At 35.3% G+C, this 15,408-nt stretch overlaps 1 protein-coding gene across 1 annotated transcript in view; it reads right to left on the reverse strand.

The window, feature by feature from the left end:
• Positions 1 to 13,098: 13,098 nt before the first annotated feature.
• Positions 13,099 to 15,408, reverse strand: part of LOC100792675 (GTP cyclohydrolase 1) — a 3,057-nt gene continuing 747 nt past the window's right edge. The window contains exon 2 of the mRNA XM_003522166.4: positions 13,099 to 14,367. Coding sequence (XP_003522214.1) covers positions 13,235 to 14,367 — 1,133 coding nt within the window. The 3' untranslated portion in view covers positions 13,099 to 13,234. The remainder of the gene's footprint in view (positions 14,368 to 15,408) is intronic.

Below are 15,408 nucleotides of genomic sequence, written 5' to 3' on the forward strand. Positions count from 1 at the left end.
TGATTGGTTAAATGTCAAATGACTCCACTGTCGTCACCCAAAATTGTAAAGTAACTAAATCAAACAGAACATACACTCTAAGGGAGTCCCCGAGGCGATTTGCAAAAGATAGGATGAGGTTACATGAGTTATCACATCTTTCAAAAAAATGAGAGACAGTCAATTTGTGTTCTCTACAAAAAGGATCAAATCAAAATCAAAATCAAAATCAAAATCAAAATCCCAAAAATAGGAAAGAATGTCATGAGCATTGTACAATTTTCCATTTGCGTTGCATTGTTGCATACAAAGCTTGCATTTACTGCATTTCAAGATAAAGGTGGCATGCACCTGCATCCCCAAAAAACATGTTCATAAGTGCATAGATTTCTCTTGAGGATGAGAGGCCCTCTCAAAGAGTCAACCTCTTGCATTCTCATAAGGTCGAGCCCTTTGGTACTAGTACCTATTGGCTTGTTTTCATAAGACTCAAAGTCCTCTATCATTTACATTTTCAAAGACTATCGTAGACTTTCATCATGCGGAGACAATTATGGTCATTCACACCTTTTTTTGCCTTCTAGAGACAATCAAGTCCGTTGGCACGCGGAGACAAATTATGGTCATCCGCTTTCTTTTCCTTCCGGAGACAATAAAGTTCGTTGGCACACGGAGACAAATTATGGTCATCCACTCTCCTTAGCCTTCTAGAGACAATCAAGTCTGTTGGCATACAGAGAAAAATCATGGTCATCGGCACCTTTTTTGCCTTCTAGAGACAATCAAGTCCGTTGGCACGCGGAGACAAATTATGATCATCTGCACCTTTTTTTGCCTTCTAGAGACAATCAAGTCTGTTGGCATGCAGAGACAATCATGGTCATCCACACCCTTTTTGCCTTCCAGAGACAATCAAGTCTGTTGGCATGCGAGGACAAATTATGGTCATCTGCTTTTCTTGCCTTCCAGAGACAATCAAGTTTGTTGGCACGCGGAGACAAATTATGGTCATTCACTCTCCTTTGCCATCCAGAGACAATCAAGTCTGATGGCATACGGAGACCATCATGGTCATTCGCTTTCATTGTTTTCAAGACTATTGCAGTCTCCTTTGCCTTCCAGAGACAATCAAGTCCGTTGGCACACAGAGACAAATTATGGTCATCTGCCTCTTTTTGAAGATGACAATGTCTTCAGTCATTGCATGCTTTCAAAAGGCGACAATGTATTCATTTATATTTTGAAGACGACAATGTCTTCAGTCATTGCATGCTTTCAAAAGGCGACAATATCTTCATTTACATTTCGAAGACGACATTGTCTCCAGTCATTGCATGCTTTCAAAAGGCGATGCATGCTTTCAAAAGGCGGCAATGTCTTCATTTACATTTCGAAGACGACAATGTCTTTAATCATTGCATGCTTTCAAAAGGCGACAATGCCTTCATCTACATTTCGAGGATGACATTGTCTTCAGTCATTGCATGCCTTCAAAAGGCAACAATGCCCTCCTTTACATTTTGAAGACGACAATGTCTTCATTTTTTGTCCTTGTGCTTCATAGGACTCGACGTCCTCTATTTCTATGCTTTTAAAAAAAGTAAAAAAATAAAAAAAAATAGATATAAAGAAAAAGAAAGAAAAAGAAGAACCCCAAGGTCTTTATGTTTTCACAGGTTTTACTGCTTGAACTTCCGCTAGTGGCTGCTAGGATGGTAAGATCCCTCGAATGAAATTAGTGACTTTATCTTTACTTCCCTTTTATTTTCAATAAAAGATAAGTAAAGAGGGGCAACTGTCATACCCTAATTTCGTCCGAGGATGATCATTTGCAAACATTTGGATTCTTGCCAACTGAATTGAGCTGCTTAACACCAATTGACGTGCAATTCCTAGGGTTTTGTGACGTTTTGGAAGGAAATGTGCAAAATATTTAAAGAGCGGCAAAAGGGTCACTTTTGGGGCATTTTTCAGCCCTTGGGCCCACTAGAAGGCTTAATGCTGAAGCAACCAGCTCGCCTGGGCGAGCTGCTGTGCAACCTCTTCCCCTCATTTTGCTATAAATAGGCGTAGGAAGGCTGAAGTAAAGGGCCCCTGAGTTCCGTGAGGTCCAGAGGTCCAGAAAGAAGAGAAAGGAAGAAGAAAGAAGAGAAAGGAAGAAGAATGAAGAGAAAACAAGGCTGAAACGCTTCCGAATCGCATCCGTGATTGATTCCTACACCGCTCGTCGTTCGTTCTTCAGTCGTTCTTTATTTGTTCTTCATCCATTCTTCATTCTTCATCCAGTTAGTGCTTGCTTTAAGGATTTGAATTTGATTTATGAACCCTTAGGGTTCCCCTTTATTGTTTATGCATCTTCATCTCCTTCTTCGATCATTGGTGATCTTTTTCTTTGTTTAAAGCGAGTTTCAACCAATCGTTCATACTGTAATCTTGTTCAATCACCGTTAAAATAAAATTCAACCGATCGTTTGTGTTATAATCTGACTTAATCATTGTTTAAATGAATTTTAACTGATCGTTTGTGTTGTAATCTCACTTAATCACCATTTAAATAAATTTTGACCGATCGTTTGTCGTAAACTCTTTTCATCAATGTAAAATAAGTGCTAACCGGTCATTAATGCCGCAAGTTATCTTAAAAAGGGGATTGAAGATTAGTGAGCCAAAACCAAATAAAACTAACTCATAAACTTCTTCATTTCATAAAAAAATCAAGAGATCGTTCAAAGGTCCAATGCCTTAATGATTCTCTCCTTTCAAAAATAAAGAGGTTGTTTCAAGGTCCAACACCTTAACGATTCTCTCCTTTCAAAAATCAAGAAGTCGTTTCAAGGTCAAACGCCTTAACGACTCTCTCCTCTTTTCAAAAATCAAAAGATTGTTTCAAAGATCCAACGCCTTAAAATGACTTTTGTTCGATTAAAATCAATCTTTCAAAAAAGATAAAAACAATGTAAACCACAAATTTTTTGACTTAAAAAACTACGTAGGTCTGAGTTCCTCATCACAATTGAGGATACGTAGGAGCAAGAGCCCCGCTCTTGTCGACCCAAAAAGATAAGAAAACGTAAAAAGGGAAAATAAAACAAATTTGAAGTCATGATTTTGCACATTTGATTAAAGGTTGTCATACCTTGTGGCGGACACGTGGGGTGCTAATACCTTCCCCATGCATAAAAAACTCTTGAACCCTCATTTTCAAAATACGCAGACCTTCGACCTTTTCCATTTTGGTTTTTCCGACGTTTTCTTCGAATAAACGTTGGTGACAACTCCGTGCATTTTCCTTCCTTGGAAGACGCACCCATCGAGTCTCGGATCGCGCCCCCGTCAGAGGGCAGATTGAGACACATGCTTTCACATATTGTAGGTCTGTACATGTTGCATGCCACAAAAGAAATCTAGCAGTTCACATATTCTTTCCATGAAATAAAGAACCAAACTCAGAAAAGTGTTGCTACACCAGATTCGATTGAACCATGTTAAAACCCCAACCACATAAAAACTACCTTGGACAATAGATTAGAAAAATTACACTATACAAAAAGATAATTCAAGCTCTCTAGCTCATGATGACAAAGCACACAACCAGGATGATTAACAACCATTCCATTATGCAACAATGCCTCTCAAGTTGGTAATCTTTTCCATAAGAGCTTCTAATAGATTAAAGATCTATCAAAACCTAGAGAATAAGCTATAAAACAACACTATGCTATAAAATTATTGGAATTGTCCAATGTATTATTTCATCAAGCCATCTATAGTTAAATAAAAGGAAATTGGTCAAAGATGCCATTCCTACACAGCTGGCAAGCACAAAGGAGTAAGACAACTGGCATAAACTAGCAAAATTGTAAATTCTCCATTTAAATAAAAAAAACATTCATTTAAGTTCAAATCCCTTAAACTTGGTTGGTAGTCTTTAATTACGTTTGGGCCTTCCTTCCACATTAGACCTTAATTTTATAACAGACCTATCAATACTCCCTGTCTTAGAGTTTTCTTTGTCCTCAAAGAATTGTCTTTCCACTACAAACAACTTTGAAACCATCGGTCTTTTATATTAGTAGTTGCAAACAATCACAGTTTACTTGGTGCCAACTTAAAAGGGAATTAAACAAGGAATATATTGTTCATATATAGGGGACGAGGTAGGCCTATTCTTTACTCATACGGGAAAGTAGTAAATTAGTTTAGATGCTTTCTTTCTTTGAATAATAACAAAGGAAACCAAAATCATGTGAAAAAAACAATAGATTGATGTAGTTGGAGCATTTTATAGGTCCTAAATATTTGAATATTGAAAAATAGAGCTGAAACTACTGATCTTATCTTAATCAAGAAGGCCATTGTTCTTAGGGCTAATCAATGTGGCTAATCTTAAGTTGGAGGGTTTTATCACATCAGTGATTTTAAACTCTTAAACTAGAGGGTCTTAAATGGGACTAATGTTATTCAATAATCAGTGTGCTTCTCTAAAGTCTAAACTCTAACTTCATCTTCAATAACTTAAGTGTAGGGAGGAAAAGAAAAAAGCAAGGAATCCAATAATAGAACCCTGGGTCAGTTGAAAGGAAACCAACATAGCACGATGTAAAGATAATGGAAAAGAAAGGGAATTGGTACCACAGTGTCCACTTTGTACTCCAATGACACCATTCTTGGATTAACTTTCTCTAGTGACTAGATAGTTGCTAGGTGCTACTGATTGAGCCTGAGTAAAAGGTCTAGGGTGAACACTCATGTTTACTGAACAGGGTTGGTTTCTAGATGGACTTTTTGGTATTCTAGTCAGTGGTCAACATTCACTGTTCTCACCTTACACAATAAGCTAGCTAGGACATACTTCTAAAAGTTGTGTGCTTTTGTTTGTTAAACAAAAAAAAAACAGCATATAACATTGATATGTTGACTTTCATGATTTTTTTTATGATATTTTCATTATGCACAACCACTATCAAACTAAACTCGCAAACTCATCCATATTGCACTAGCCCAAAAAACAATAGCAGCTCTGGCAACACACTCTTCACTATTGGTTTAAATTTAATTGAAATTACAAACAATTATCACTATAAAAGAATTACACTAACCTTGCCACTTCCCCTAGTCTTGCTTCCACTATCCATAGTTGGCTTGTCCTTAACTGGTTTCCTGTCAATCACAACTTCAAAAATAGATGAAAGCTACACCCACAGTCAGATAGTACAATAAGTGAATATGCTCACAAGCAATCCAAGTTCAGCCCACAACAACAATTATATATATTGCAACTACAAGTCAGTCTCTGCATATAGAATAATTAAGAATTTAATAGTTCAATTATAGAAATAGATACTACAAAACCATAATCAATTATCAACTACTGTGTCACAATAGAAGCACAATTAAGAATTTAATAGTTCAAATTTTAGACATTAATTGAAACCTAGTTTGCAGCTTTCAAAATGGTGAGAATGGCTTGAAAGGAACGGCTTCAAAGATGCAATAAGTCCTTAACAAGTATGCAGCTTATGGTAGAGTAAAAAGAGTTTCAACTATACACAATATCAACTCCTACACAAGTATTTAAATATTAGTAAAATAACGAAATTAAAACGAATGATTTCAAAATTAACATGTAGAAAGAAAAAACAAGACAATACACTGTATGAAGCATTTTAAGTGCTCGTAATATTGTTTTTTGATTAAAATTTAATTTTTACATCAGTAATTCACACAAATTAATAATGGTTAAGATGAAAAGTTAATGCTATTAGTTTAGGTAAATTTGTAACTTCGGCTAAAGAATAATACCACAAGTAACTATGATAGTAGTGTACCTAAGTTTTCTTCAAAAACAAAACCATATGATGAGTTTTATGTAGTGCTTAAAACATCAAACTTATTTGTTGATAAAATGGAAACTTCATTGAAATTTGAAAGAATGAGGATATTTGAATTTTCAGTTTTAGTAGACATGCAACCCTTACTAGGTCAGTCTAAAACATGTAAGGGTTGAATTTCAATGTTCCCGAGAAAGCTAGCTTAACTACTTAACAGTGGTTGCCTTAGTAAATTCAGCCATACAACCATGAATAAGTTAAACAATAAACATGTCACAGTACTATATTTGGAAAGCACTTAACCATCTTTTCTTCAACTTGCAGTAAACACATACATCAGCTAAAAAATTATTTTTAAGTCCGGCCAAGAATTTTTTTCTCTTTTTCTATAACCTAATTGCTTGAATGAGCTTGCGAAAAGCCTTCATATGTTGCACATATGGCACTATTTGCATGCCTTTGCTCGGATAACTAATGCTTCATCTATGCAACTGAGTCATGCGAGCTTTCTAATTTTCACTTGGTATTTAGTGACTAATAAGGAAACATGTCTTTGCTAAACCTAATATTAATTAACCTACGAATGATGTGGAAATGATAATAACAAAATTATGCCTAACATACCATGGTAAGATTTATCTTTCTTTTCTAATTTTCTGTCTTTACTTAATAATTTTCAATCAGGTGTATTTCTTCTTGCTAGCTAAGAGGAGATGTATAGTTGAAAACATGCATAAGAAAATTGAGCAATGCATAAACCTATGAGAAGAGTGTTTTGTTTGAAAACTTAGACGACAAACAAATATATTATGCTCCATTAGATAACATGCATTTCTAGTTTCTTCGAGCCTATATTCAACTTAAATTAGGTACTACTTCTAAAAAATTTCTAGCCCAACCAGTAAATTAAGAATGAGAAGCATTATGCATATCAAGCGGAAGCACAAACAATGGCGCTTCAAGCTGAAAAACTTTTATTACTTGTGCAGCCCTACGCTTGTTATTTCATCCACATCAGAATCATTGTTCAATCTCTCATCAACAACACCCATAATATATCAATGGAGGTACTGTAACGACCCGCCTCGTCGCTACGGTATCCACACTCTAATATTCGATAATTTCAATTTTTATAAAAAGAACTCCCTTAATTTTTTTGATTATGAAAATAGAAGTGATTTTGTCACAACATAAATTCATCCAACAACACGCCATTACTTAAGTGATTATGAATAATTACATAGAAACAATAACTCGGTACATGTCATACACATAACGAAAATTAAATATGTTCATATATATATAATTAAAATTCCAATTTTACATCTTTAACTCAACAAAATAAAACTTAAAAACCAACTACAGAGGAGTTGATTACAAAACACAACTCTCTCCCAAAATAACGCCAACGTCATCACGTCGGCTCGGTGGCTCCTCACCAGAATCTTACTCCCTACACCCTGCCACTGTCATTCTGCTCCCACGAACAAGGTTCGTGATCATCACAGGTATCAGCCACACGATACAAAATTGCAAGGGTGAGTTTATTATAAAAGAACCAATACCAATTCCAAATAACCACAATTAGCAAGGAACATAGGCAAACATGATAAGCATACACAACAATCATTATTCAACACTCATATCCAACAAATATTCATCATTCGCATCCAACAATTACTCATCATCCATCCATGGACCCAATCAAGACTGCACAAAATGATGCATGCACCTAACTCAACACTCAGATGCAATGTGGTACGTACCAACAACAACCAAATATCAGAAAATAGCCTAAGCGTGTCCACACGACACTCTCACTTAGGGAACTGTGCTGAGTTTGTCGAGACCACCCGGTTGTGCACGTAACAGCCCCCCTCCCATAGGTGATCAGCCTGGGAGCCCAAAGGTGTTCCCTACCAGTTGACAGCCCCCTAGTACAAAGTACACTTGGCCACAGTTACTCTATTTCCTATGTCGTATGAGCTATGATCATGGCCAAAAGTAAGTGCCCAAGACCATGGACCAATTAAAGCACCTAAGCATCCCCTCAGGAATGCTTATATTCTCTAACCACGCTAGTTACCCACGTCTGGGCCATTCGACAAGGTCAGTACACTCTACCCCCCCCCCCATGACATACACTTCATACGACGTATGATCGTGGCCAAAAGCTAGTGCCAAAGACCCTGGAAGGTCAGTGCACAGTGCCCCCCACGATCATACACAACATCCAACGTATGAACGTGGCCAAAAGCTAGTGCCAAAGACCCTGAAAGGTCAGTGCACAGTGCCCCCCACGAACATACACAACATGCACATGCCAATGCATTTCCAACATCAATCACCAAATCGTATTTCCATGTCATTCACAACTTAAATATCATCTCATCTCGATGACGATATCAACAACAACAACAACCTCATTTCATATTCACATATTCATCAATAATAACAATTCATGTTGACATGGTCTTTATTAACAACATCATCTCAAATCAATATCATCATAATTATCATTATCATCACATATCAATTAAAATCCTCAATAGCAACATCAACAACAATTCAAACAAACACAACAATATCATTTCCACATGCACGATCTTCAAACAACACATTTCAAACAACCAAAACAATATCATTCATCACAATACATACATATATATATATATATATATATATATATATATATATATCGCATCCCATTAGTTAAAACGTAATTTTCTTTGAAGAAAAATCAGCATGCAACAGGGACAGGCAGATATCCTCATAGCTAGGTTCCCTGACCCTAACTATGGTGTTAAATCGGTAAATTTTATAATAAACTCCCCTTACCTATAGTGAGCTACCCCACGGATTCCTCGTCGCGTCACTTGAAGATTCCTTTTTGTCCTTGCTTGTCGATTCCGCACAAGCCTCTACCATGCCAAAACGAAGGAGACTTAGTATGGATTTCAGAAAACAAAGCTAGTAACAGTGCTCTGGGTCAAACACCCACATCACTACATGAAAGAGCTGAGAGTATTTCGGGTTTTACAAAGGAACGTAATTTGGAAATTCCAACCACGCCAGTGTGACCGGGGTTCAGTGTAGGTTACAAAAATAACATGCATTTCATGAAAGGATAACGCTTACAAAGTCTCTTTCTCTAAGGTTTTTCAAAGGAAGCATAAGACATGCAATGGCGGTTGCAAAGTTAGAAAAGATGCAAATACAAGATGGAACTAACAAGAAACAAGCATAGAACCATGGTTACCTCGAAAGAAAATGAAAGATAAGATTAGGGTTTTCGTTCTCTACCGAAACCGCAAGCCAAGTTGGAAATTCTGCTTCGGTTGAAGGGTTCCTCTCGGTGTGGGTTTTCAATGGAGAACAATGATGGTTTGTGGTGGCTAATGGTGGATGTGGGTGATGGAGAAAGTACTTGGAACTTTAGAAATGGATTTGGAAGAAAGAAAGAAGAAGAAATGGCATTTTTCCTAAGCTACAAGAAAGCAAAGGCTGAAATGCTTAAATAAGAGATGCTCTCGGGAACGGAAGCTTCTAGCACACTCCAGATATTTTCGGAAAGATCCCAACGGTTAAATCATGGTAAAGTATCTTGTGAAGTTGCAAACCAAATTTCGAGAAGATCCAACGGTTAACGAAGGCTGGGAAGCATTTCTACCGAGGCAGCTACATGTAGTTTTCTCTAGAAGCTTCATTAAGAGGCTTCCTTCAGAAGCTTCATTAAGAGGCTTCTAGCACACTCCAGACATCTTCTCAAAGATCCCAACGGTCAGGTAATGGAAAAGTGTCTTCTAGAGTTGCAGACCAAATTTTGAGAAGAGCCAACAGTTAACAAACGCTGGGCATCGTTTTTATTGAGGTAGCTCCATGTAGCTTTCTCTAGAAGCTTCATTAAGAGGCTTCCTCCAGAAGCTTCCTCGTGGCTTCTTTGAGAAGCTTTCTCAAGAGGCTTCTTTGAGAAGTTAGATCCTTATCTATCCACACCCCTCTATTAACTAAATTAACTTCCTTAAGAATAATTACGGATGAAAATAACGCAACAAATAATCAAACATCAAACATAATTACTAATAATATATATATATATATATATATATATATATATATATATATATCAGGGTGTTACAGGTACCGTGCCCCAGAATGCTATCAAACAAACAACACCTTTTAGTCTTAGGACATAAAGTCACAAACACTGACACTGGACAGTATAGTAGCACGCAGGGTGCCCTTGCCGAAGGCCTTGCAAGGGGTTGTTTGTTTGGTCACTATATAGAGTCTTGTCTCTTCCTTACCCTACCCTACATGTCACTAACTTCAAAAGCCCAACAACAAAAAGTGACAACCAACCAATGAAGCTTACCTTGACACCAACAACGATAATAGCAATGACCTGGCTGCGAGTGGGAGTGAGAAAGAAGAGTCCCGACATGGAGAGGAAAACCTATGCGAGCGACACCAGAGCTGCGCCAGAGACAAAGATGTGCTACAGACGTGACTGACTTAGGGTGTGGAGCCAATAAGTTTTAAAAAAATCGAGTTCATTAACATCGGTTTTCTCCAAAAACTGATGTTAACAAAGTGTTATTAATGTTAAGATCGGTTCTTTTAAAAAACCGATGTTAACTTATCATTCACCAACATCAGTTTTTTGGGCAAACCGATGTTAAGTAAGTGATGTTAACATTAACATCAGTTTTTTAAAAAACCGATGTTAACTTATCATTTACCAACATCGATTTTATGGGCAAACCGATGTTAAGGAAGTGATGTTAACATCAGTTTTTTAAAAATTGATGTTAACCTACTGTGATAACATCGGTTATTTGGATAACCGATGTTAAAAAAGTTACGCTATTTACCATTATGCCACCGTATTTTTGTTAACATCGGTTTTTATCAAAAACTGATGTTAACTTAGCGAAGTTAAATCTATATTTTGTAGTAGTGGAAATACATGTCAATCACATTTTATAAATTCCTCACAAAGGTCATCAATAATTGTGAAGGATATATTCTATCACAAAACTTTGTTACTAATTTTGATTTTTCTAGTAGTATTTTTAACTTGTCATATAAATAAATTATTCTTATTGTTTTTAGATTATAAATATGCAACCATATACAAGGGTGACACTGTTTCTCAAAATTTTTAGGCTACGCTCTACACTTATATCATATATTTGTATGAGTACCCAATCAATATTGAAGTTTTTTTTTCTTGTACATTATAGTATTATATTTCTTATTTATTATGTTTTGACATTTTAGAAAGAGATCTCAACAAACAATAAATCCCCTCTATAAAGACATGTTTTGGTTGTATCTATTTGAAAATATTTAACTCTTTGAGTATGTGACAACTTATGCTCTTGTTTCATTTGTTGTTCCATATTAGCCTCAATGTCAAACCTTTTTAATTGAACATTTTTCTTTTAAGCAATCCAATATTATTTTGAAATGTTGCATTTGCATATCACGATGCAAATTAGTTTAATGAAGTATTTTATAGAAACAAATAGCTATCATGTGGATACTCGACATACCCTATTGGTATGACATTACTTGATATGATTCTAGTGTGATAAAGAAAATAGTTGGATTTTGTTTAGCCTTTTGGTCAATTTTTCTTGAAATCATTAAGTGAACTATTTTTTTCTTTATCAAGTGGGAGGATCTTACATATTGAAAGTAATGTCCTATAAATGGAATTGTATTGATACAAGATCTCTACCTCAAATGCCTAATTAATCATACATGAGCAACTAAATTTAGTTGTCTTGATAAAATGGTTTTCTTGTGACATACTATTTGTGACCACTTTGTTGATTGGTTGTAATCACTTTGTTGTTAGGACCTACATTAAGGATTTTGTGTTAGTCTCTTATAGAATATTATTTTATGTGATGACTTTCAATATTAACTCTCTATTGTCATTCGTTATTTGTGGGCAATATTGTTAGGACTATAGGAATCCTAAATTTGAAGATATATTAATTTCTCTATACCATATTTTTGTATTATTACTTATGGTATTTCAAATTGTAATTTTGTCGAAGTTATATGCTTTAATCAAGGATATATAGATAAACATATGTCCTTTATAGGTTTTGATGAGTTACAAACTATTTGTTATCATATCCTTAATTAATATTGTTTAAGTATAAGTCTCATGTATTTCTTCTGCTGCATGTAACCAAACGTTTCACTCAAGTGTGTTGATATTGTTTATAATTGTCGCAATTGATTTTATTTTGAGTGAGAAATTGAAAAGCTACAAATGATCTCATAAAATAGCGATGTTGAAAGCATTTTTTCTAGTAGTGTGGATAGTAATCCTCTCAAGGTTAATTAAGGGTCTTATATCGTCAAGCCACGGTTATGGTGGATGATGCGAATTCAGGTATATATGCCTTTGACAATCTATTCAGTTTTATCCCTATATTCAACATGTTATTCGGTCTTATCTCTATATTTCCATCACGTATAGTTGTGCTAGAAGGAGAAGCCTTGGGATTGCTTCAAGCTCTAAATTTGGCAATTGAATTGGATATGTCTCATGTAGTCTTTGAAACTGAATGCAAGGGATTGGTGGACAAGGTTTATAGCTCAACTCATGCTACAGAAGCTGGTTCCATTATTAATGCATGGCTGCAATCGTATTTGTCCATTGTTCCAAACTTTTGAGTAGAATTAGTGAAGGGGCATGCTAATGCAGTAGCTCACTCTCTTGCAAGGGTAGTTGCGCAACACTACTCCATATTTCTATCAGTTTTTACCACAATGTATTGCTGAACTTATTAGAAATCATATGATGAGTTTACTATTGTAAAATAAATTATGGACACCAATAAAGATACTTTTTAAATTATAAAAATCGTATTTTAGTCACAGAAATTATAAAGTGATTCTTATCATGTATTCCTACTACAAAAATATATAAGAACTTAAATGATCGATGCTTGGTAGTTCAATGTACTAAAATGAGAATTTTGTAACTTAGGAAACGAAATTGATTGTGCCTGCAATTTTAGGAACTATTAAAATTATTTGAGTATAATTTCCAGTCTAAATGTCAATTTAAATGTCTTTAACTCTGCCTAGAACATTGCTTTCATAAGATGGTACTTAGGATGTTTACCTAGTCGTATAGTTGATTGGTAGTACGTATTTCAACAAGTATAACACCTAAGACAGTGAGGACAATGCTATTCAGTCCAAGTTGGTTGGTAGCATAATTTTAATGAACTTCAACTCTTATTTAGCTTTGAAAATTCTCACTCCCTCAATACAATATATAGTATTGGGTTATTACATCAAGAAGGAAGGAAGCAAAACCTTAAATATGCAAAGAATGATGAGAATGGAAAAATTTAGAAATCCTTCCAGGAGTGAGCTAGCCTCATTAACACTCATTTTGGAATACTCTCCAAAAACGCGGTTTTTGCAGCAAGGTCAATTGAAAAGCGTCCCAATACAGCAATGGTAGCTGTGTTGCTTCCAAACTTCTCAATCCCCCTAGAAACCATACATGTGTGACTTGCTTCCACTACTACTATCACATTTCCACCTATCAGTGGAGAAATAGTTTCTGCTATCTGCTTGGTGAGCCTCTCCTGAACTTGAAGCTTAAAACCATAAAAAAGCACTATTGACTGTAAAAGAGATTTTTCAATGGGGTGACACCCTTTGGAAATGAAATATCCTATGTGAACAACACCATGAAATGGAAGTAGATGATGCTCACATTGTGACCAAAAGGGCAAGTTTAGCTCTGAGTGTACCTCTTTCTCATCAAAGTTTACCTCCCCACTCCAAGGGGAACCATTCAGCTTCAGCTTCCCATCAATGTCACTGCAATATTGGAAGTTCATCAGCCATTTCACATATCTACTTGGAGTCCCTACTAACTCCTTTCTTGTTGGATCCTCACCTAAAGACTTGAGAATTGAAGATACTGCAGTGACCATAATAGGGTTGATTTCTCCAATCTTGGATGACAAAGAAGGGCACCAATATTGGTCTAATGATCCCTTAACATGTACTTTATCCTTATCAATTCCTCTAAACTTAAGAAGACCAAAAACATCACCCCACATGTCTGCATCTTTGTTTTCAAAAACACCAGACCCTGAAGAAACTAGTGTCTCCACCAACCCTTTGTGATTTGTGTCAAAAACTGTGTCTGGAATGTTGATGTGTGTGCATTGAAGAACGACAGCAACACCTGCTGGTTCTATTCCTTGATGCAAAGCAAAACACACCTCATCTGCAAGACGCTGAGGCTCTTGGAGTCGTTTTGCAAACACATTGGTCACACGAGAGAGCTTGCTTAAACCCAAAACTCTTTGGCCAGAAGGGACATAACCCACATGACACTTAAAATAAAATGGTAGCATGCAAGACTCACAATAGGAATAAAATTCAAGGTCTCTCACAATCACAAGCCCACCTACTCCACCTGCATGACCAACTTTTGTGTTGTCTACGCCAGCTTCAGGGAATAGTGCACCTTCCACAATTTCCTTCGCACTTTGACTATAACCTGGGATAATAAGACCCTTCTTGTCAAGATTGGTGCTAACATTGTTCAAGAAATTAAATAAGCTAATTCTTATTTCATTCATTTGGTAATATTTATTGGGAGAGTATATTGCTTATTCATAATGCTAAATTTGCAACTAATGATGCCAATTTCAATACATAAGGCTAAAACAAAATAACAACCATAAAAAAAGCAGGAAATAGTGGAATGTGAAAAGCTTTTCAACTTTCATATATATATATATTATCAAATTAAGATTTTAGTATTATGTATTGTTGGATAAATGTTTGTTTTTTTTGTATAAATTAAATAAAACTTATGATAAATAATTTTTTAATTATATAACTTTATATTATCATTTAAATTCATAATAAATATATATATATATATATATATATATATATATATATATTGCGTGTATAAATTATATCTTAGATTTTCATTGAACACATTTAAATTATGATATAAGGTTAGTTTTAACTACTGATGGTTTCTTTTAAAAAATATTGAAAATTTAATTTAGAAATAGAAATAAAAAATGGATAGAATAAAAGGGGTTAGGTTGTTAAGAATATAAATAAAAATAAAAGCATGATAGTTTGAGAGGGTAGAGTGATTTTTCTTTTAAATATTGCAATCATAACGTATGAAATGTACATCTATAGAAGAGAAAAAAATCAATAAAAATACCTAATTCAGATAACAAAAAAAAAACGTAAAAGTCTCCGTCATCAAATTGAGTAGATCAAAATAATAAAAAGTCCATACAACCAACTTCTCCACATTAGTTTTTGTTTCCAAAGAGAAGGTATAGTCTTGATCTTTGGTCCATTGGAGCCAACACTCAAATCTAGAGTGGCAAATGATAATCTCGGCCGAAAGGGCCCCAAATCTATGCGTGGGCATTGGATTTGAAATCCGATCTTCAATATTTTACATGAACGAAATATTTTTATGTCTTAGCAAAATTAGAGTGCGTACACCATTCTAAGAATTTAGTTTTTAACCAAATGGTTGAAGATAAAAAAAATGGTCGAAGAC

The sequence above is a fragment of the Glycine max genome, chromosome 3, assembly GCF_000004515.6.
Source record: "Glycine max cultivar Williams 82 chromosome 3, Glycine_max_v4.0, whole genome shotgun sequence".
Lineage (NCBI taxonomy): Eukaryota > Viridiplantae > Streptophyta > Magnoliopsida > Fabales > Fabaceae > Glycine > Glycine max.